Source organism: Hypanus sabinus, chromosome 11, assembly GCF_030144855.1.
Source record: "Hypanus sabinus isolate sHypSab1 chromosome 11, sHypSab1.hap1, whole genome shotgun sequence".
Lineage (NCBI taxonomy): Eukaryota > Metazoa > Chordata > Chondrichthyes > Myliobatiformes > Dasyatidae > Hypanus > Hypanus sabinus.
This window is the reverse complement of record NC_082716.1, coordinates 55,286,686-55,311,195: the sequence shown is the minus strand read 5'-3', so window position 1 is coordinate 55,311,195 and position 24,510 is coordinate 55,286,686. Positions and strand designations below refer to the sequence as shown.

The 24,510-nt window shown below is 40.0% G+C and overlaps 1 protein-coding gene across 2 annotated transcripts in view; it reads right to left on the bottom strand.

Annotated features, from left to right (window-relative positions):
• Positions 1 to 24,510, bottom strand: part of LOC132401972 (DEP domain-containing protein 1B-like) — a 38,073-nt gene that overhangs the window by 3,325 nt on the left and 10,238 nt on the right. Inside the window, exons 4-10 of one of the 2 annotated variants that reach the window (XM_059984356.1) lie at positions 20,065 to 20,186; positions 17,849 to 17,979; positions 11,020 to 11,067; positions 9,805 to 9,945; positions 8,398 to 9,450; positions 7,809 to 7,981; positions 15 to 191 (exon numbers count right to left, since the gene is read on the bottom strand). In XM_059984356.1, coding sequence (XP_059840339.1) covers positions 15 to 191; positions 7,809 to 7,981; positions 8,398 to 9,450; positions 9,805 to 9,945; positions 11,020 to 11,067; positions 17,849 to 17,979; positions 20,065 to 20,186 — 1,845 coding nt within the window. Of the gene's footprint in view, positions 1 to 14; positions 192 to 7,808; positions 7,982 to 8,397; positions 9,451 to 9,804; positions 10,659 to 11,019; positions 11,068 to 17,848; positions 17,980 to 20,064; positions 20,187 to 24,510 lie in introns of those variants that run through there. The other variant, XM_059984357.1, reaches the window with a different exon arrangement.

Below are 24,510 nucleotides of genomic sequence, written 5' to 3'. Positions count from 1 at the left end.
AAAATATTAAGTACCTTAACTCTTTGGAGATGGTTGATGTGATCTTCTACAGCATTCTGCAGATAAGATGGTACTTGTAGAATCTCTTGATGGTGGTCCAGTATAAAAGAAACAAGTCGAGTACCTAACAATTCATCAAGGTCAACTTCTTTCTTGCAACGTAATATACAGTGTGAAAAAGTGTTAACCACCTGTAAAGTAAAAAAAAAATTACAGTGAAGAAACAATTTGCAAATTTAGCTCTTTTATTTATTTCTTCTTTTTCTCCATTTGGTCACTTCCAGCATGGATACAGATACACCATGAAGGACACCCACAGGAGGTGATGCCTCAGAAAGGTGACATCCATCATCAGGACTATACCCTCTTCATGATGCTGCATCAGGCAGAAGGTACAGGAGCCTGAAGACCAAGGTTCAACAATAACTTCTTTTTCATTGCCTTCAGGTTCTTGAACCAACTTGATAAAACTTATTTTTTCCTCTCTCAAGCCTGCAATAATGTTATCATGTTTACTTTATTTTGCACATGTGTGTATGATTTATGTTAATTTGATTATGTTAACATATGTTTGCCCTCGTCTTGTACTGCAGTATAGTAAAAACTAATTTTTATAGCATTTACAAGGAGAGCATCATGGGCGTTTGGTGTCATTCTGGTGGCCCAATCGGCAGCAGGAGTGGTGCAGAGAAGAATAAATAAAAGTACGGTGAGACAAGGGGAGTGGCCATCATTGGGAATGGGCCAGTGTTAAGGGTGGGAGTGTCAGGCTTTGGCTCAGAAGAAGAGGCATTAGCTCCAGATAAGTTTCTGTTAAGTTTTCCTTTTTTAAAGAAAACTGTGTCAGGAGTACTTAGTGTAGTTTAAATGGCTGTTGTGTGTTCTTCATGTCAGTTGTTGGCATCCTAGGAGACCTTGGGCCTCTCAGGAAACTACATCTGCGTGAAGTGCATCCAGCTGCAGCCGTTTGAAGACTGTGTTAGGGATCCGGAGCAGCAGCAGCTGGATTGTACTGGGAGAGTGAGGAGATCATCGATCGGAGTTACATGGAAGTAGTCACCCCAAAGTTGGCTGGGTGACCGTCAGGAGAAGGAATGGGGAGGTGAGCAGATAGTTAGCACAGAGCACCCCTGTGGCTATTCCCCTCAATAAGAACACCATTTTGGATACTGTTGGAGGATGACCTCCCAAGGGAATGCCACAGAGGCCAGGTTACTGGCACTAAGCATGGGTCCAAGGTGCAGAAGAGAACGAGGGAAAAAAGGGAAGTGGTAGGGATAGGGGACTCAATAGTCAGAGGAACAGAAAGGAGATTCTGTGGACGTGAACAGGACACCTGGATGGTATGTTGCCTCCCAGGTGCCTGGGTCAGGATTGTCCTGGATCACATCTACAGCACTTTGGAGGGGGAGGGAGAGTAGCCAGATGTCTTGGTACATATTGGTACCAGTGACATAGGAAGGAAAAGCAAAGAGGTCCTGAAGAGAGAATTTAGAGAGCTAGGCAGAAACAGGATGATTTTGCAGATAATTGCATGGCCAAGAAGCTGGTGCAGGAGACAGGGCTTCAGGTTCTTGGATCATTTGGATCTCTTCTGAGGGACAAAAGTGATGGGTTGCACCTGAAACCGAGGGGAACCAATATTCTCACGGGCAGGTTTGTTAGAGCTGTTAGGGAGGGTTTAAACTAGTTTGGCAGGGGGATGGGAACTGGATTGAAGGGACTCAGGATAGCACAGCTGGTTAAAATACGCAAAGATAGCATGCAGACACACCGTCAGGAAGGGCAGGCAGATGGCAGGACAAAATTTCAGACAGCAGGGTGAGTATCAGTGCATTACGGATGCAGAATCAAAAAGGGTAGTAAATACAGTACGCAATGCACGGAGTATAAGAAACAAGAGGAATGATTTTGTTGCACTTCTACAGATTGTCAGGTATGATGTTGTGGCCATCACAGAATCGTGGCTGAAGGATGGTTGTAGTTGGGAGCTGAATATCCAAGGCTACACATTGTATAGGGGGATAGGAAGGTAAGCAGAGGGAGTGTCGTGGTTCTGCTAGTAAAGAGTGGCATCAAATCATTAGTAAAATGTGAAAATGTTGAGCTGGGATGAGGGCTACAGATTATGAGAAATAGAAAAGGTGTGTCAAAAGGGCAATGTTATAATAGTCATGGGAGACTTTAACATGCAGGTAGGTTAGGAAGATCATGTTGAAGAGAGCTCGAGATAGTTCGTTAAAACAGTTTAACATTGAGTCTACCAGGGGATCAGTGATACTGGATTGGGTGTTATGTAATAAGCCTGAGGTGATTAGGGAGCTTAAGGTAGAAGAACCCTCAGAAGGCAGTGATCACAACTTGAAATTTGACAGGGAGAAAGTAAAGCCAGACCTGACAATATTTCAGAGTAATAAAGGAAATTACAGTGGTATGAGATGGGAGTTGGTCAAAGTAAATTGGAAGGAGATGCTGGCAGGGATGACAGCAGTACAACAATGGTGTGAGCTTCAGAGAAAAATGAGGAAGGTGCAGGATAGATGCATTCCAAAAACAAAAATACTCAAGTGGCAAAATAGTACAACTGTGGCTGACAAAGGAAGTCAAAGCCAATGTAAAAGCAAATTAGAGAGCATACACAAAACAAAAATTAGCAGGAAGATAGAGGTATTGGAAAGCTTTTAAAAACCTACAGAGAGCAATTAAAATAATTGCTAGAAGGGAAAAGATGAAGTATGAAAGCAAGCTGACAAATAGTATCAAAGTGGATAGTAAAGGTTTTTTCATGTATGTTAAAAATGAAAAATAAATGAGAGTGGATATAGGACTGCTAAAAAACAAGGCAGGAGAAATAATAATGGGGAGAAAGAGATGGCAGATGAACTCGGTGAATATTTTGCATCAATATTCTCTGTGGAAGACACTAGTAGTGTGCCAGGTATTGAAGGGTATGAGATAAGAAAGAGAGTGCAGTTGCTATTACAGGGGAGAAGGTGCTCAAAAAACTGGAAGACTGAAAGGCACATGCTACCTGGACCATATGAACTGTGCCCAGGGTTCTGAAAGAGGTAGCAGTAGAAATTGTGGAGGCATTAGTAATGATTTTTCAAGAATCATTGGACTCTGGCATGGTGCCAGAGGACTGGAAAATTGGAAATGTCACTTCACTCTTTGAGAAAAGAGGAAAACAGCCAAAAGGAAATTATAGACCAGTTTGCCTGATCTCAGTGGTTGGGAAGCTGTTGGGAGTCAATTGTTAAGAATGAGATTATGGAATACTTGGTGACATGGGACAAGATAGGACAAAGTCAGTATGGTTTCCTTAAGGGAAAAGTTTGCCTGACAAACTTATTGGAATTCTTTCAGGGGACCACAAGTAGGATCAATAATGGATGTTGTATATTGGATTTTCAGAAGGCCTTTTACAAGGTGCCACATGAGGCTGCTTACCAAGTTAAGAGCCCTTGGTATTACAGGAAAGTTACTAGCATAGTTAGAACATTGGCTGATTGGTAGGAGACAGTGAGTGGGAACAAAAGGATTCTTTTCTGCTTTGCTGCTGATGACTAGTGGTGTTCCATAGGGGTCGGTGTTGGGACCGCTTCTTTTTATGCTGCAGATCAATGATTTAGATGATGGAATAGATGGCGTTGTTGACAAGTTTGCAGATGATATGAAGATTGGTGGAGGGGTAGGTAGTGCTGAGGAAACAAGGAGGCTGCTGAAGGACTTAGATTAGGAGAATGGGCAAGAAAGTGGCAAATGACATACAATGCTGGAAAATGCATGGTCATGCACTTTGGTAGAGGAAATAGATGTGCAGACTATTTTCTAAATGGAGAAAAAAAAACAAAAATCTATGATGCAAAAGGTTTTGGGAGTCCTTGTGCAGAACACCCTCAAGGTTAACCCGCAGATTGTGTTGGTGGTGAGGAAGGCAAATGCAATGTTAGCATTCATTTCAAGAGGTCTGGAATATAAGAGCAGTGATGTGATGCTGAGGCTTTATAAGACACTGTTGAGGCCTCACCTTGAGTATTGTGAACAGCTTTGGGCTCCTCATTTAAGAAAAGATGTGCCGGCATTGGAGAGGGTCCAGAGGAGGTTTGCAAGGATGATTCTGGGAATGAAAGGGTTGTCATATGAGGAACATTTGATGGCTCTGGAGTTGCTAGAATTTAGATGGATAAGGGAGATCTCATTGAAACCTTTCAAATGTTGTAAGGCCTAGAGACAGCAGATGTAGAAAGGATGTTTCCCATGGTGGGGGAGTCTAGGACAGGAGGGCACAGCCTCAGGATGGATGGACGTCCACTTAAAACAGAGATGTGGAGATTTTTTTTAGCCAGAGAGTGGTGAATTTGTGGAATTTGTTACAACAGGCAACTGTGGAGGCCAGGTCATTGGGTATATTTAAGGTGGGGATTGATAGATTATGGGAGAGGGCTGGGGAGTGAGGCTGAGGAGGGGAAAAAAGGATCAGACATGACAGAATGGCTGAGCAGACTCAATGGGCCAAATGGCCTAATTCTGATCGTATGTCTTTTGGTCTGATAGCATAAATACAGTGCACAAGACCATGACAATAAAATTGAACTTTCTCAGTCAGAAATAATTCCAATATAGTAATACTGCTCACCCGTAAATCACTCAAATAGCAATTTTTCAGGTATATCAAATCTATCAGTTTTAATGGACCACTTGAGCAAGTTATGGTAATGATGCAGTTATGTGCCAGAAACTGTATCAGGTTGATCAATAGTGCTAATGATCTCATCTAGCCTTAATTTCTTTCATATAAACAATGATTTGTGAGGTATATCACTCCTAGACATGGTATTGGTGAGATGTGAGGTGAAATAATGGCCTAATGGATTGGATAATGCTGGTTGGGAATACATGGCATGCAAGAAAGCATTTCAAAAGTTTTGCTTTCCTGAAAAATATATAATTTCCACTGGCGCATGAATTATCAATCTAAGTTTAAGCTGGAAATTAAACAAGACTTAAAAACAACTTTCACAAAAGGATCTTTTAAAATATGTAATTCATTATGAGTAGCTTTTGAAGTAAAGGACTTGACATAGGGTGACAATATCTGCTGCGAGAGTTATACACTTCTAATGCATTTTCAATGAAGGAAAGATTTGCACAAATGAAAAAGCACCCTATCTAATTAAGAACCGATCAAGTACGGCTTTAAATATACCAAATGACTTGGCCTCCATAGACATCTGCGGCAACAAATTCCACAGATTCACCACCCTCTGGCTGACGAGGTTTTAGCTCATTGCTCTAAAGGTACACGCCTCTACTCTGTGGTTGTGCCCTTTGGTCACAGACTCTCCTTCCAAAGGAAAGACTCCCCCCACATCCACTCTATCTAGGCCTTTCAATATTCAATAGGACTCAGTGAGATTCTCCCCTCATTCTTCTAAACTTCAGCAAGCACTGGCCCAGAACCATCAAATAGTCACCATAATTAACCCTTTCAGTCCCAGGATCACTTTCATGAAACTCCTCTGTACCCTTTCCAACGTCAGCACATCATTTCTTGGGATATGATGCCCAAAACTCCAATGCCTTATAAAGCCTCAGCATAACATCCTTACACTTACATTCTCATCATCGGCATTATGTCGCATGACATAGGCAATCGCGGTCTCGTGACCGTGATCGTTGTTGGTAAAGTTTGTCTGCAGAAGTGGTTTGCCATTACCTTCTTCTGGGCAGTGTCTTTACAAGATGGGTGACCCCAGCCATTATCAATACTTTCAGAAATTGTCTACCTGACATCAGTGGTCGCATAACCAGGATTTGTGATATGCACCAGCTGCTCATACAACCAACACCTATGGCTTCATGTGACCCTGATTGGGGGGCTAAGCAGGTGCTACACCTTGCCCAAGGATGACCTGCAGGCTAGTGGAGGGAAGGAGCATCATACGCCTCCTTTGGTGGAGATGCATCTCCATCCTGTATTCTATTCCATTTAAATTCTAGTGCTCTAAAAGTGAATGATAACATTGTATTTGCCTTCTTTACCACCAACTCAACCTTCAAGTTAACCTTTAGGAAATCCTGCACTAGGACTCCCAAGTCCTTTGCACTTGCACATCTGATTTCTAAACTTGCTCACCTTTTTGAAAATAGTCTATGCCTTTAGTCTTTCCACCAAAGTGCATGACCGTATACTTCTCTACAGTGTATTTCATGACACTTTTTTGCCTGTTCTCAATTCTTTCTGCAGATTCCATTTCCTCAGTCCCTTCATCAATTTTTGCACCATCTGCAAACATGGCCACAATGCAATTAATAATGTTATCCAGATCATAAACAAAAAATATGAAAAGTAGTGAACCCAACGCTGAACACCACTAGTCACTGGTAGCCAACCAGTAAAGGTCCCCTTTATTTCCAATCTTTGCCTTCTGCTAGTCAGCCAATCGACTGTCCGTGATAGTATCTCTTCAATGATCCTATGGGTTCTTATCTATTTTAGTAACCTATCCCCTTCAGGAAACCATGCTGACTCTGGCATATTTAATCATGTGCCTCCAAGTACCCTGAAACCTCATCCTTAATAATGGACTCCAACATCTTACCAGCCACTGGCCCATAACTGACCCATAATTTCCTGTCTTTTGCCTCCCCCACTTCTTGAAGAATGGAGTGACATTTGTGATTGCCCAGTACACTGGAACCATTCTAGAATCTAGTGATTCTTGAAAGATCACTACTAATGCCTCCAAGTCCCTTTAGCTGCCTCTTTCAAAAACCCTGGTGTCTAGTTCTTCTGGTCCAGAAGATTTATCTACACCTAGAACCTTTCAGCTTCCCAAGCAGCTTCTCAGTACAGTGACTATGCTCATTTCTGCTCCCTGACACTTCCTCATATTTCTGGCATGCTGCTGGTAGTGTGCCTGGTGGAAGTTGGGCAAACTTATTGAGTATTATAACTGACACAACATACTTAAGTTCATCATTCTGTGCTTTAGCATTACTACCTCTGCAGAGTCATTTTCCAGTGGTCTGATGTCCACCCTTGCCTCTCTTTTACTCTTTATATACCTGAAAAAAACTTTTGGTATCATCTTTTATATACTGGCTGGCTTACCTTCACCTTTGGATTTCTTTTACCTTATTGCTCTTTCTTATTCCCAGAGAACCAATTGTAGCACTAGTCTAGTAATTTCACACGTTAGTCTCAAAATTACAAAAAAAAACACAATGGTACCAAGCAGGTTACCTTTTCAGTGAGTAGTGTTAGGAATGCTATTGAACATCAACAGAAGGGCCTTTACTGTTCATGGTTGTGTCTAATTGAGAATTTAGAAACATAGAAAATCTATAGCACCATACAGGCCCTTCGGCCCATGATGCTGTGCTGAACATGTACTTACTTTAGAAATTACCTTAGGTTACCCATAGCCTTCTATTTTTCTAAGGTCCACGTACCTATTCAGGAGTCCCTTAAAAGATCCTATTGTATCTGCCTCCACCATCATCGCCAGCAGCCCATTCCACACACTCACCACCTTCTGCATAAAAATCTTACCCCTGGCATCTCCTCTGTACCTACTTCTAAGCACCTCAAAACTGTGCCCTCTCGTGTTAGCCATTGCTCGATGTCAAGATTGGGTAGGCATCATTTCTTACTGTGAGTAGAAAACATCCCATCTTCTTTCAAGTTACCACCTGTCTTATCTTTTACAATATGAGAATTCAGACAAATTCAGCTTAGTACCAAGACACATCATGTCATATTTCAGCACACCAAGTCCTCTGAGAATGAAATAGCCACATACCAGCATCCTTGTTCCCATAGCATCATGAAGCTGTGGCATATCGACATTCTGGCTAATACGAGATATCATGCGCATAAGTAGTTGCAGTTTTCTGCGATTGGGTGGAGGTAAAAGAAGGCAACATATCTGGAGAGCTTCTATAGCAACCTGCTCCAGGTGAGGTTGCAATAAACCTGGGATACATAAACAGGTAATCAATTTATATTCTTTCACATCTTCATTTAATCCAAATATTACATGTACCAATTATTTAATCAGTTATTTCAGGATTTAAATTTGAACATGTTACCATATTTTCTTAATTAACTTCTTGGAAAAGATACTTCCATAATGATTCTATCTCTGTACTCTATCTACAAATGTTAATTCACCACCTACCCAATCTAAATACAGTAATTCTAACAGATTATAGGTTTCAATTTCATCTTAGCTATCAGCATTGGGCTATTGTAATGTCAAATATCCACTTGCAATATTAAAGACACACCCTTAACTTCCACATATTTGACCCTTTAAGAGAAGTGACAAAAACACAAAAGCTTGGACAAAAATAACAAGCAATGCATACAGTATTAAGCATCATTCTTACTTTGTGGGTCATTCAAACATTCTGCAAAGGTTGAATGGCAGTCATTTGAAGAGCAATTCTCAGATCCATCCACAGTATACTTAAAACACTGGAACATGGCTCCATCTGCAGTTGGATATCCAGTTCCTGTGTTGGCCAAACTAAATGCACTTGGTCTTCTTAATCCTAGCTCAGGTGAGCAATTGGGTTTCATTGTAACTTCAGCAACTGGAGCATTTATGTTAAAACAGCTGCCCACGCCTTTGGGTATCTTATAGTTATTTGTTGTATTAAGCTCATGGTAATTAACTTTTGAAAAATAGTGCAATCTTCCAAATTGTGAATCCTGATTCTGTTGATCCTGACCCTGAACTGATTTTTGGTCAATTGCATTGGTCGCCTCTCCAGTGACCAATTCTTGATTTGTATACTTAGTCCGAGGTTCATTACTGGATTCAGCCAAAGTCCATGCTGAGCTGCACCTGGTGCTGAAATTAGAAACTTGCTGTCTGCCACTTTCCAGATACAGATTTGACATTGATTCTGCTTTAGGTCTACTATTAATGAGGGGCTGGGTGCCCTGAATATGGGACTGTTCAGTACCATTCTGAGGCCTTGCCACATTCAGGTTAATGTGGCTCAGTGGCTTGCGTACCTTATCTCCACTTGCAATGTGTCCCACTGAGTGGTGCCTCGACATGATTGGGCAGCGCTGTCTGAGATCATTTTTTAAGTGAGCTAGGTTTTGATAGCTGCCTCCTATTAATTGATCTTTAATATCAGCTTTCTTATTGCTTTTCACATGTTGATTTAGACGCCTAGCACATCCTTTTTGAAGATTATGCTCATTTCGAAATAGTTTCTGCTCAGATACATTGACTTCCTCCTGTTGCTGCGTGGGCTTCGCTGAAATGTCTTTGCGAATTAAGCTCAGCAACAAGCATTCAGTCGATTTGAAAGAGGTTTTATGGCTATTCAGGTGTTGTGATTTTGCTGGCTGTGGACAGCCAAATTCATCCAAATTCTTGCGTTTTCCTTGTTGTCTGTTTGAGATCATGATGTAACCACACAAAACTAGCAGAAAATCAAAAGAAATTTAATACAGATTACAAACAAATACTCGGCATTCAGAGTACAGCAAAGGCAATGTACAAACATTTGCAACATGTGTTAGTGACATCAAAAGCACAGAGCAAGTTGAAAAAAATGTGGAAATTAACATTTATAAAGGGTATGAAAACTTATTTTAACTGTTTAACTACCTCCCACAAAAGCAGTTGCAAAAATCCCATCAAAAGTAATTATATACTAACAAACCTTTAGCTGGGCATCATAAATCTTTCATAATGAGACAAATTGCAGTTGCACAACTACTAGTGTAAAAATCCATTTATGAGTTTAGATTATTTTGGCTTTTCTAGTACCTACCTAATATATTCACAAAGAGTTCATAATATTCAAACGTAAGCAGTGGCTCAGGAAGATTGATAAAGTAATCTGCAACAGTCTTAAATACATCTCGCTCAAAACCCGGATATGTTGGCTGATTCAGGTCATTGTGCCGGGGCCCTGAATTAGAGTCATAAATAGCAATAAAAAACGTAATGCAACATTGCACACTAATAAAGTCAAATCACTTCCGAGGACCTAAAAAATTAGAAGGGAAATGAGAATTACTAGCACAACTTAAAATAAAGTCAAAGTCAGATTTCAAACTGTAAAGAGATAATTACTTTTACTTATTAATTAAATAAACATTAACATTTCATTTGTTTTATTTGTACTATTATCATTTGAGTCAGCACATTATGAGATTAGGACTCATTATAGAATGATCTCTTAATCTATCATACCTTTGGTGCAATCCTTCCGTGAAAAGAGTGTAACAGTATTGTTCTAATATTCATTCCTATGCAATGCACACGCACTTGTTAGAGGCCATCTATCCAATCTACATAGCATAGCCAAGATGTAACATAACGGTACTGAGGAACGTCTAGTGAACAGTCCCAAGCAAAGGGCAGAAGAAAGTACTTCCTTCACCTTCATTGCTCTGAAGACAGCACTTTCTTCAAGGATACTTCCTCCACTTTTCTGTGTCACTCTCAGCAAATCCACTACATCAGCACATGATGATTTTCACTGCTGATGATATTTTTTCCTCTCTGCACCTTACTCACACTTGCAATCTACTCTTTATCTTTCTTTCTCCCTCCTGGTCCAGACATGGCTATTCTCTTCATGCTCCATGTTAATCATTCTCGCTCTAGCTGTTCTTCGACCATTTCACTTGCCATCCCTCCTCAGTCCCCCTCCCCATTACTAGTGCCCTCTTGCTTCTAATCACATACTCCGCCCACATAATCCATGCCATTTACAGTAAAAACAAATGATAGAAAAAAATCATTCCATACATTCTTTCTCCATATTCCTGTGTCACATGCCAACATCCTTCTACATCGATTTCTCTGATATATCATCTCTTCTTCACACATTCCATCAAAATCTGCCTCTGAGCAACTTACCATTCCCTACTTCTCCATCACATCCGGCATTTTACATGGCTACTAAGGACAATTTTGTATCAATTCTGATAACTCAATGCCATTAGCCACATTGCGTTTTTGGAAATTATTGACTTACAGTTTGCTAGACACTTCATAGCAGACAGCACCCAATGAGGTAGATCTTCTGCAAAGAAACAGGTATTTAAGGATCAAATTCCATATACTCAGTTTTAACTTTTATCACCCACCACAGTCCAGCATGCCAAGACTCAAAATACAACTTGGTAATTTGCTGAAATTGAAACTACAATCACTTAAATTAGGGGATGAAAATTGGCAGGAATGACTTAGATTTCTTATTTACAGTACTTATATTTGCTTTGATTTAAAATTCTCTCCCAAATCTCTTCTTAGCTTTCTCTAAGATCAATAACGCCCATGTTTTCCAGTCTACCCAATAACAAAACCCTCTCCATATCTTTCAAAACGAAAATGAATAAAATTATAATGTTTTTACACAGAACTGTTTTTAAAATTAGATCTTTATTCAAGGAAGACTTCTCTATATAGGGGAGCCACTATTAGATTATGAGAGAATTGAAAGTGATTATCAACTACACATGCAAGGAAAAACAGGAAATGCAAAATGGAATTAAGGGAAAATACTGCAAATATTTTGAAACTCAGAACATGAAAATATAATTTTCAGTTTACCAAAGGTGAAAAGGACTTCTTGTTTCAATTAGTTGAGTAGTACCCATTTTCAGCAAGTTATAATGGAAAAATCACTGCAAGAAATTGTGCTAACATCCAAGATTTTTGTCACTTCCAAACTCCATTGCTTTGTTTTTTTTTTAAAATTTGTGCCATACCTCCTTGAGTATCTTGAGATAATTTTGCATATTAAAGAGGTATTAAATAATGCATGTGGATATTTACTTCTGGACATACAGTATAGCAGTCCTTATCAAAAACAGACTTAAAATCTGTTTACATATTTGTACATGCTATTAAATTATATCGTAACATTCAAGATTTAAGATTGTTTAATGTGCACAAGTGTAAAGAAGAAAAAAATAGTTGTTATTCTGTATCCGCCGCAGCACAAAAAGCCCACAAGATAAAGAACAGGATAATAATAATAAAAAAACATACATTAAAAAGAAATACATAAAATAGCTTATATACGTAGATTGATTATACGTTCACAAAGTGATACTAGGCCCAGGAATGTCTGTCACAACAGTAATTGATAAAATATTGGTGGTTGGGGGCATGCAGGGGTGGAGGTGTTTATCATCTTTACTGCTTGCGGAAAGTAACTGGTTTTGAGTCTGGTGATACTGGCATGGATGCAATGTAGCCTGTTTCCTAATGGGAGTGGGATAAACAGACCATAAGCAGGGTGGATAGGATCCTTCATAATATTATTGACCCTCTTCTGGCACCTTTCTGTATGTTTGTCCTTGATGGCAGCTAGGCTGGTGCTCCTGATGCTCTGGGCAGATTTGACTATCCATTGTAGAACCTTCCTGTCTGTTGCAGTGCCTTCTCCTTACCATGCAGTTTATTAAAATGCTCTCTACTGAGCAGCTGTAGAATGACATGAGTATAGATGTGTGTAGTCCAGTTCCCTCCAGCCTCCAGAAAGTAGAGGCATTGGTGAGCTTTTCTGATCATGAAAAAGTGCTCTGGGGCCATGAGAGGTTGTGCAAGATGTGCTCTCCCAGGAGTCTGAAACTACTCGCACTGAGGGATGTGAGTGGTGCGAGTTCTGCTGAAGCTGATATGCACCTTCACCGTCTTGTTGATACAGAGGAAGTGGTTATTTGCCTAGCACCAGGACATGGGCGCTTCCACCTTACCTCTGTAGGTTGTCGGTGATGAGTCCCATCACTGTTGTATCTTCGGCAAACTTGACGATCTTATTACTCGGGTGTTTGGCTGTGCAGTCATGTGAGAGCAGAATGAACAGCAATGTGCTCAGTACACAGCCCGGGGGTTAGTGGGGTACCCATGTTGAGAATGATGGGGGAGGGAGGGAGGCGCGGTTGTGCATTCTGACTATCTGGTCGGGAAGTCCAAAGGCAGGTTGCACACCTGGTGTATTTAGACCCCATCTGTATTGTGAGTAAAATTCTGAATTCAATAATGTGAACAATACAACACATCTGCCACAAAGTCAAAAGGGAAATAATGAGAGTTAATGTGGATGGCTGAACAATAAGGAAAGCAAATTCAGGAAATTCTGCATGCCAAGAGATATTGACTGCTTGTTTAAAAAGGAAGCGTATGACAGATCCAGAGTACTGAAGACAGGGAGATACTTAAGGCTGATAAAGGACCACAAACAAAAACAAAAAAAAATTGTTGGCTAGAGAAGATTAAGAAAATTCCAAGCCATTTTCAGACAAAAAACTGGCTACAGAGCAGTGTTATTTTGCATACAACTCATTAAACCAGCCTGCTTTATAATTTCCCTTTATTATCAGATCCAACATGGACAAGGTTCCAGTGGTGAAAGTCCCATGTTAATTATAGTTAAGTGAGAGGAACTTGTGGGACTACTGATACTTATTAGACCAACTGCAACTGGCACAGCTTTGGTAGTCAGAGGGGTGGCCCCAGGAGTGGCTGAAATTATGAGAACTTCAGCTCCCTCCCAGCATGCTTCTCGCTACTGTTCATTCACTTGAAAATAAGCTTGAAAAGCTCAGAGCAAAGTTGCTATTTCAAAGGGAGATCAGGAATGCTATGTTCTTTGTTTTACTGCAACATAGCTCACGTATGATTCACCTGATCTTGCAATACAATCTGATGGTTTCTCCGTTATTTGTACGGACTGTATGATACCCTCATCCAATGATCAATGCTTTGTGGTGCATAGATGTGTCTGTCTTAGCTGTATTCTGCTTCTCTGACCTGGAATACCAACTCAAACTGCTGCCCCTTCTGTCTACTGAGGGAATTCATGTCCATCTTTTGTTAGCAGTTTATGAATCACTTCAAGCTAGTATCCTCATGGCAAGGAATGAATTATACCTGGAAATTAACCCTGGAGACAGAAAACTATGATGGTTAATTCATCATTACTGGGGACGCCAAATCAAGCTAACTTCAGTAACGTACTCTCTAAACACAACCAGTGTGTCTTCTGCTTTTGCAAGTCAAAGGGATGGGGTTAACAGTCATTTTGAGCAGGAGCTTAGGAGATGATGGCACCCAACGGTGACTCCTTTGATTGCATCTTCAGAAGCAGCTCTATTTCCATCTTTAATATCACTATTTTCCCCCTGCAGGGTTCTTTTAAAGACCCTGATCTGGAGTTACACGCTGACTTTGGTTCTTTGTGGGAATGGGACCTGCTGTCAGGGTCTCACGACTGGCTGCTATTTGATATACCAAGGACACGGCCTAGAAGATTAGCGCACCTTTAGGGTTCCGGGATTTCGTGGCCCTGGAGGCAGGCAGACTCAAGATTGGTGCCGCTGCTTGATGCGTCGTGGGAGTACACTGAAGATGGAAAGCAATGAGCTGGCTGCTGGCTGTGTGCCCAGAGACCCGAGTTCTTTGGGCAGAGCTTGGAAAAAGTGACACAGCAGACTTTTAATATTGTAAATCTGCGAGTTGTTTGTTATGTCTCCCCTCTCGCCGTGAAACTGGAACACCTCCTTTTCCCTTATTAAGGAGAGAGAGAGCCTGTGGTATGTTGAATTACCGGGTGAATGAGTAGTCTTTGGGGTTCTGCAAGCCTGTGTCTTTACTGTTGCTTTGCTGCTGCTTATGCGTGGGAGGGGGGAGCTGGGGGGTACTTTGGGGTTCTAACATTTAACTGTTATTCATTCTTTGGGGCACTCTTCTGTTTTCATGGATGGTTGCGAAGAATTAGAATTTCAGGATGTATATTGTATACATTTCTCTGACATCTTTGAAACCTTTGAAAACAGAGTTCCACAAGGCACAAATTCCCCATCGACCCCATTTAGCTTGGTGGAAGTTAAATTTGCTTTCTTGAAGGAAAATTCCCTGAAACTGCCAGAACAGATGTAGTCCCTGGATACTTTCTGAAATTGTACACTAATCAATTGGCCATTGACATTTTTGACCTCTCTAATAATCTAAGATGCTGGAACCTGAAAGGTTAATGATCAGGAGCAGCTTCTTTACCACTATCAGATTTCTATATGAACAGCCTCATATTTATCGGATGCTACCACATTTTCAGAATCTGAATTTCACCATTCCTTTATTGCTGATTCAGTATTTTTCCACTTCTTCTGATTGCACTACAATCTCTGCACTATTCTGTTTTTGCACTCACTGTCTTTATTACTACCATGTATACCATTTAACTCTGACTTCATGTGAGCGAGGAATTTCATTGCACTTTTCTAATACTGTATATAACAAAAAAAAATCTTATCCAGTCTAAACACATGAGGGTAGCTAGACAAAGGAGGGAGCCTGGGGGGTGGGGGGCACCAATATGGCAATATGTACATAGACACAGAATCAAACCTTAAATGAACGCGTCTCATTTGTATTCAGGGAGAGGGTGGTGATAACCTGGAGCCTATTGTGAACGGATGCAGCTTTGATGTCACAGTGGCCATATGAGTGGATAAATCCCTACAGCCTACAATGTATCCTGGTATCCTGGGCTGCGATATGAGGATGTTTAAAACTTCTCTAACTGAAGGCAAGGTGTAAGATGACTGTAGGACAACAAACGTTGATATCTTTATTCAGGAAGAGCATCAAGGATAAGCCAGATAATAAAGAAATGGGTATCTCAAGTCAGTGGTATAAATGTATTGGAATAATTCAGGAGCACTGGATTAATCAGAACTTGGAAAGACAGGGCTTAATCAAAGATGGTCAGCATAATTTTGTTTGGAGGAAATCGTGTTTAACCAATCTGATTGATTTGCTTTATAATAGCAACAAAATTTATTACTGAGGCCAGTGCAGCTGATGCTGTCTACACAAACTCTGCTAACTTACTAGGCAGCATCAGACAGCTGGTTTGAAAGGTTAGAGCCCATGATACATTGGTAAACTGGGTGCGAAACTGGCTTAGTAATAGGAGACGGAACATGATAGTGAAAGAGACTGGAACCCTGTGACCAGTGGTGTACTACATGTCTGAGAGCTGGGACCCTTACTGTTTGTTATATACATTACTGACTTGAACATAGAAGATAGGGTTAGTAAGTTTGCAGATGATTTGAATATTGGTAGTGTTGTTGATAGGGTATTCTTGGGCTTTAGAAAAACAGTGATCATCTGGACAAAGTAATGACATAATTTAATTCCCATAAGTAGGAGGCAATGCATTTTTGGAAAGCTAATAATGTAGGAAATGTACTATGAATGACGGGGGTCCCTCAAGATGGCAGCACAGGTAGATAAGGTGGTGAAGGTGTATGGGACGTTTGCCTTCATTGACCAGACCACATAAAGTACAAGAGTGTGGAGGTTATCATACATGATGGAGATGGAGGAGGAGTTAAGATGGCACTAAACAGCGACTCCTTTGCTTGCATCTTCAGAAACTGCTCTATTTCCATCTTTAATATCTCTATTTTTCCCTTTCAGGGTTCTTTTGAAGACCCTGACCTGAAGTTACACACAGACCAGTTCTTTGTGGGAATGGGACCTGTTCTCAGGGTTTCAGGACTGGCCGTTGTCTGGCACGCCAAGAGTTCGGCCTGAGAGTCCGACTCATATTTGGAAGCCTAAGATCTTGGGGCTCTGGAGACAGGTAGATCGAGGGTCGGCGACACAGCAGGAGACCAGTGTGTCCTTGGGGGAGTTGGAAAATCTACTGCTGTGGGCCCAAAGACCTGAGATCTCTGCGATCTTCAGGCACAGAGCTTGAAAAAAGTGAAATAATGGACTTTTAACATCATAAACCAGCGAGTTGTTATTATGTCTCCCCGCTTGCTGGGAAAATGGAGTCACCTCCCTCTCCTTTATTGAGAACCTGTGGTTTGTCAAATGCCGGATGAAACGCAAAGTCTTTGAGGTAACTGCAAGTCTGTGTCTTTGCTATTGCTTTGATCACGCTTGAGTGCTTGGTGGCGGTGCCGATGCTTGCTTTATTTTTGCTGGTGGGGGGGAGGGGGGATTGTTGCTCGCTGTTGGTTTACGCGCAGGAGGGGGAGTTGGGGGGTACTTTGGGGTTCTCACATTTAACTGTCGTTCATTCTTTGGGCCAGTTCTCTGTTTTTGTGGATGTTTGCAAAGAAAAAGCATTTTAGGATGTATATTGTATACATTTCTCTGACATTAAACTGGAGCTCTGAATCTTTGATATTTAGTCAGGATACAAGTAGATTGTACTGTTCTGGTCACTGTGCTGTAGGAAGGACACTGGGGAACTTGCAGCAGAGTTTCACCATAACGATGTATGGTATGGCACATTCCAGTTATGACAAGATAATGAATAGACTGGGATCATTTGCCTTGGAGCAGAGAGACTGAAGTGATCCTGATAGAGGTATACAAAATTATGAAAGGCATTGATAGGACAGATATTGGAAACTTATCCCAGAGCAGAGCTGCATATAATCAAATGGCGTACATTTAAGACAATTGATAAGTGGCTTAGGGTGGGTTAGATGAAGACTTTTTTCATCCAGAGGGTGAATGAAATCATGAATGCATTGCCTGCTGGATGACTGTGACAGGTACTCTTGCAATATTGACGATAACAAGAACTGCTGAAGTAATGAAGGCAATGAACTGAGTGCAGATACATTGGAACAATAGAGATAGTCAGCGTATGCTGGACATGGTCTGTTTTCAATGCGGTATTACTCTGTGATACCATAACTAATAACGTTAATGGAGACTAGTATTTCCCATATAGATACCAAGCAATTTGCCAGCACCATGAGTAGTCTTTGCCATCCTCAGAATGTAATGCAAGGGATTAGACACCCAAAAAAATGTCGTCTCACCTGATTTGTCTTGTAATACAACAACGCCATGTTTACTGATGTTACATACATTGTATACAATATTCTGAGAAATAACTTGTGAGAGATCCAGCACTTCATCCAGTGAAGCTAAGCCTAAGAGTTTCTGCAGGCTGGAACAAAACAGATTATGGTACAGAAACTTGGTATGTCAAGATTTATAGCAATTATTTCACTATCACAAGTACAAGCTACAAGTTTATAAAATTTATCAATAGTGAGATAACTATAATTTCAATTACATTTTATCAGTCAGATTATTGCAAGTAATTACCTCTTTAGTTATTTGAAATTTCTGTATTTACAATATCTTTTAATACACTAATCTTACTGAAACTTAAAGATAATAAAAACAAAAATGTACACTAGACACATGCTTGAATATAATGCAAATATGACTATATAGTAGGGATTCATATGTTTGGCCTTGTAAGACAAGAGTAAGACAACTACATTTTTTGGTGGGGAGAGCATTGATGCAAAAAAGCTTATTTGTTTTCAAATAATCTATTATCTTCAACATCGTAGCTATATCCTAACTAGCCAGGGTTTCATGTGATAAGAACAGTTTATTAAAATTAAATAACTATTTTCCCAATCTTATTGTACCTGTTGTAATGATGAGAAATGAAAAATGAAGTTTCCACATTTTATTGATACATGACAGTTTTGGAACTTTAAGAATGCAATCCATCATTGTAACCTTTTTTAAAAATACCAAGCTCCGTGCACATTGATAAAATAAACATAGCTGAATGAAACTAAATAGGGTATTTAAAATCCATCTGATGCTTGTCATTAGTATGAGACTAATAATTTCAGACAGGGCCCAAACCAGCAAAATCTCAAATTTTGTATTGCTAATTATGTTCAAAACAGCTATTATTTCTCACCCTAAAAAGGTCCTCTCATGCTACTCTGACTTGTCAATGTTCTGCTATCATTTCCTTAATAACATTCTAGCATTTTTCTTATTAAAATATCAGGATTACTAATTTCTGGTTCTCTGATCTCCTTTTTGCATAAACAGTGGGATTAGATTTGCCATCTTCCAGTCTCTGGGAAGTGTTTAAGATGCATGGAATTTTGGAAGATGATGGTAAAGACTTCATTTTTATTGGCCTCTACTTTCAAAATGTTGGAATGACAGTCAATTTCTGGGGGGTTTAATGGCTTCAAATCTGAATAATCCTTTGTATCTTTTTATTTTAAAAGAGAACATCTTTCTAAATTCCTTCAAATCCTCTTTCACTCTAGATGTATTATTCTCCATTATTTCCATGAGATTTCTGTGGAGATAAACATAACATATTTTAACTTCTACCATTTCAATGTTCACTAATTTCATTCTTCCAATTTGTCTGTAGGAATTCCATATTAATGTCTATTCTTTTTAACATACCAATAGAAGCCGACCAGAAAAACTCAACATACTTTCTTTCCTTGCGTATTAGTCTTTCTTTCTCAAATTTTGAATATCTCCCAATCAGACTCATTGCTCTTTTCATACAACGTGGCCAAAGTCTTTTCCTTTGATCTGTTAGTACTTTTAACGTTGCTCATTAGCCCCTATTGGATCAGTTTTCTTCAGTTTTTGTAGTAAAATGTGCATTAATACCTTAAATATTTAACCTTGAAAAGTCTATTGTCATAACTGTGAATGCAGTTTTGTAATCTACTATAGCCAACTCCAGCTGGAAACTTTAAAGAATTGACTGGAAGCGTAAAAATATTACCTCAAGATTAAATGTTTACAGTAAAAATGGACTGCATTAGTTTCACTCAAAAGAGGGGTAAAATGCAGAAAGCTAGGTTGATTCTAGACACTTAAGTCACTTCCTAATTGGAGAGCTCATTTGTAGTTTTAGGGATGGTCATATAAAATTGGCTAGGATTTTTCTGTAGAGCAGTTTTTTTTAAAAAAAAGCAAGGCTATGTGGAGAAAAAGTTGCTTACATAGAGCTTTCACTATTATACACATTTTAAAGCACAGAATAGCTGTAAAATTAGATGGAGAGAAACTAAAGAACTAAAACAGAATGCAGAAAATTTAATTTAAAATAAATTGAATTAAATAAATTACAAAATAAAAGTCTTGATACAATCTTGATTAATATTAACCACGAACAATTCCATTTCAGAAGGTTCATAGTGGTCTATCATTCTATATTTTGTCTATTTTTTACATTGTGACTTACTGATTAAGTACAACTTCTCTCCAAGCTTCTTCAATGTCACTCTGAGTAACTGGCCTGGCGTGTGTCCACTCTTCGTCAGAAGTGACCACTAGAACTTCCTTATCCAATTCTTCAGTATTCGCCTTGTAATAAATAGACAAATTTCACACGACCAACAATAATTAGATTAAGAACTACATCTTTTCTAAATTAAAATATTAGAATATGGCAAATGCAGCCTGATTACTTATCCATACCAGATAGAAGGAAACCCAAACTACAGCAGCAAGAAATGATTCATTACATTCATGGAGCAGCACCTTAAGTAGCATAGGGATGTTGGATAATTGACTAGACAATGCTAGTACAGGTGTCCCCCGTTTTTTGAACGTTCGCTCTAAGACACCTTGCTGTTAGGAAAGACCTACATTAGTTACCTGTTTTCACTAACAGAAGGTGTTCTCACTGTTATGAAAAAAGGAACGCGCGCCGAGCAGCCAAGCTCCTCACCCAGAACTGCATTTTAGCCGGCATTGCATAAACACATGCCTGTGAGCATCTGTGCTTTACGTTGATTTATTTTGTGCATCTGTTAGCAAGATGAGTTCCAAGGTATCGGAAAAGCCTAAAAGAGCGCGTAAGGGTGTTACACTTAGCGTAAAGCTGGACATAATTAAGCCTTTTGATTGTGGTGAACAAGGTAAGGATATAGTGAGTTTGGCTAAGGGTTTGTGGAAGATGACGAAGATGATGTTGAAGAGGTTTTGCCATCCCTTGACCAAGAACTGACAGATGAAGAGCTGATGAAGAGGAAAGGATAACAATTGAAGCCGAACGCAGTAGCGAACGGCCCGAAAGTGAAGACGTCCAGGAACTGAACATGAAGCAATTGCGTGAGATTTTCGCTGCGATTGACAATGCTGCAATGATTGCAGAAAAGTAGGACTTTAATTTTGAAAGGGTACGTAGGTTTACGGCATATTTGCAGGATGGTTTGAGTGCTTACAAAGAACTGTACGATAGAAAAATGCACAAGGCTAAGCAGTCAAGCATACTGTTGTTTTTCAAGCCTTCCGCATCAGCCACAGCAGACAATGAAACTCGACCTTTGACATTGAGGCAGGCAGACATAGAAGAAGGTGTTCTGCCTGCCCTGATGGAAACAGACGATGACGAGATGACACCCCAGTTTCCTCTACCTCCCACCAATCCAACCCCCGACGACTCAGCCTAACACACCATCAGTGTACTGACTGTCTTCCCGATTCCGGTAAAAGAAACTACACTGTACATACATTATTTCTACTTTATATAGACTGTGTATTTTTATGTGTTACTTGGTAGCTTCATAGCTTAAAGGTTACCGGAAAGAGTGTTTCTGCTGGGAGCACTTGCGCTGTGTGTTTTTGCCGCGAGTACTGCCTAGAGCACTTGTGTGAGATTTTCGTTGCGGTGGACAGTGCTGCAATAATTGCAGAAAAGTATTCCTACATTATTTAGGCTGTGTATTTATCAGATCATTCCTGCTTTTACTTTGTGTTACTTTTGCTTTAGGTTTTATGTGTTATTTGGCATGATTTGGTAGGTTATTTTTTGTGTCTGCGAACGCTCAAAAATTTTTACGATATAAATAAATGGTAATTGCTTCTTCACTTTACGACATTCCAGCTTACAAACCATTTCATAGGAACGCTCTACCTGCGAATAGCGGGGGATACCTGTACTTCTAATTGGTACCAAAACGTACACACAATTGTGTTTCGGGACAACTTCCAAAAACCTTCTAATTTCTTGGAGTTACAAAATGAACTTTTAAAATGCATGCAGCAACACACACAAAATGCTGGTGGAACACAGCAGGCCAGGCAGCATCTATAGTGAGAAGCGCTGTCGACGTTTCGGGCTGAGACCTTGGCTGCATGGTGGCAAAATGGATTGGTACTTCAAAGCATGAAAAGACAGAACAAATTGAACTATTTGCATTAATCAAGAAACCACACTATTCATCTATTTTCTATCAGCATACTCTGTGGTGCATGCTTATTATGGTAGTTAGTCACGTGCAAGGGGGCATAGTAAAACAAAAAGAATTCATATATTCATGCTTTATTCTAGGCAGTTTAGAGCTGGGGACCGACAGATGTCATATTTTTTTCTGACCACTTAATTTGCTTAATTACAGTGCTTACAAAAAGTATTCAAACCCCTTGGAAGTTTTCATGTTTTATTGTTTTACAACATTGAATCATGGTGGATTTCATTTGGCTTTTTTTGACACTGATCAACAGCAAAAGACTTTTTGGTGTCAAAGTGAAAACATATCTCTACAAAGTGTTCTAAATTAATTACTAAACGCAAAATAATTGATTGCACATCCTTCAAGTCAGTACTTAGTAGAAACACACAAAACACAAAATGCTGGTGGAACTCAGCAGATCAGGCCGCATTTATGAAAAAGTTGACGTTATGGGCTGAGACCCTTTGGCACTATTTAGCAGGTGCACATTTGGCAGCAATTACAGCCTCTAGTCTGTGTGGACAGGTCCCTATCAGCTTTGCACATCTGTACACTGCAATTTTTCACCATTTTTCTTTACAAAACTGCTCAAGCTCTGTCAGTTTGCATGGGGATTGTGAGTGAACAGCCCTTTTCAAGTCCAGCCACAAATTCTCAATTGGCTTGAGGTCTGGACTCTGACTTGGACACTCCAGGACATTAACTTCATTGTTTTTAAGCCATTCCTGTGAGGCTTTGGCTTTATGCTTGGGGTCATTGTCTTGCTGGAAAACAGATGATCTTCCAAGTTGCAGTTCTCTTGCAGACTGCAACAGATTTCCCTGTATTTTGCTGCACTCATTTTACCCTCTATCTTCACAAGCCTTCTAGGGCCTGCTGCAGTGAAGCATCCCCGCAGCATGATGTAGCCACCACCATGTAAGGATGATGTGTTTTTGATGTCGTGCCAAACATTGCGTTTAGTCTGATGGTCAAAAAGCTCAATTTTGGTTTCATCAGACCATAAAAACTTCTTCCAGCTGACTTCATAGTCTCCCCAATGCCATCTGGCAAACTCTAGCCGAGATTCCATGAGAGTCTTTTTCAACCGTGGCTTTCTCTTTGCCACTCTCCCATAAAGCTGCGACTGGTGAAGCACCTGGGCAACAGTTGTTGTATACACAGTCTCTCCCATCTCAGCGACTGAAGCTTGTAACTCCTCCAGAGTTGTTATAGGTCCATTGGTGTTACCCCTCTTGTACAGTCACTCAGTTTTTGAGGACAGTCCTGCTCTAGACAGATTTACAGCTGTGCCATATTGTTTCCATTTTTTGATGACTGACTTAACTGTACTCCAAGGGATATTCAGTGACTTGGAAATTTTCTTCTATCTATCTCCTGGCTTGTGCTTTTCAATGATGTTTTTGCAGAGTTACTTGGAGTGTTCTTTTGTCTTTATTGGTATAGTTTTTGCCAGGATATTGACTCATCAGTAGTTGGAACTTCCAGATACAGGTGTCTTTTTACTACAATTGAAACACCTTCACTGCATACAGGGTGATCGCCATTTAACTAGCTATGTGACTTCTAAAACCAATTCCCTACACCAGTGACAATTTGGTGTGTCATGTTAAAGGGGGTGAATACTTATGCAATCAATTATTTTATTTTATATTTGTATTTAATTTAAATCACTTTGTAGAGATCAGTTTTCGCTTTGACACAAGAGTCTTTTTCTGTTGATCAGTGTCAAGAAAAAAAGCCAAATTAAATCCTCTTCTTTAACTCTGTGGAACATTGTTATTGGATTAAATGGAGGGCATGTCGTACAAGGATAATTACCTGTGGGTTTGCCAGTGCCAGTATTGGTTTGTCCTAGTGGGCCACTGCAGTTAATAACTCATCGGAGTGATTGATAAGTTTGTGGCTTAAGGTAGAAGGAGATGAGTTATTAACTTCAAACTTTCTGCATAATCACTCAGAGTTGAACTGCATGTGCATGTAACGAGAGCTGTATAACTCATCCCCTGCCTTAGGCCATGAACCTACCAATCACCCCTGCTGTGGACTCTTCTGGAGGTCCAAGATCCATACGCTCCACAAAAATAATGTCAAAAAATAAATGTGCTAGGTTTTCTAAAATTGACTTCTTCTACCTTAGGCCATAAACATATCAATCACCCCTCGTATTATAAAAACATAAAGGGTGGTATTTATGTGGAATCATCTACCAGAGGAAGTGGTTGAGGCAGGCATAATAACATCTTTTAAAATACAGTTGGACAGGTACATGGATTCAAGAAGTTTATGGTTCAAACATCCCCAAACAGGACTAGCTTGGATGTCGTGGACCAGTTCAGCCAAAGGGCCTGTTTCTGTGCTATATCATTCTACCTGCTATATGCTACTTCTTTATCTGTACTTGTCTCCCTTGGCTTTCGTCCTTACATAAGCCTTACAGTCCTCAAATC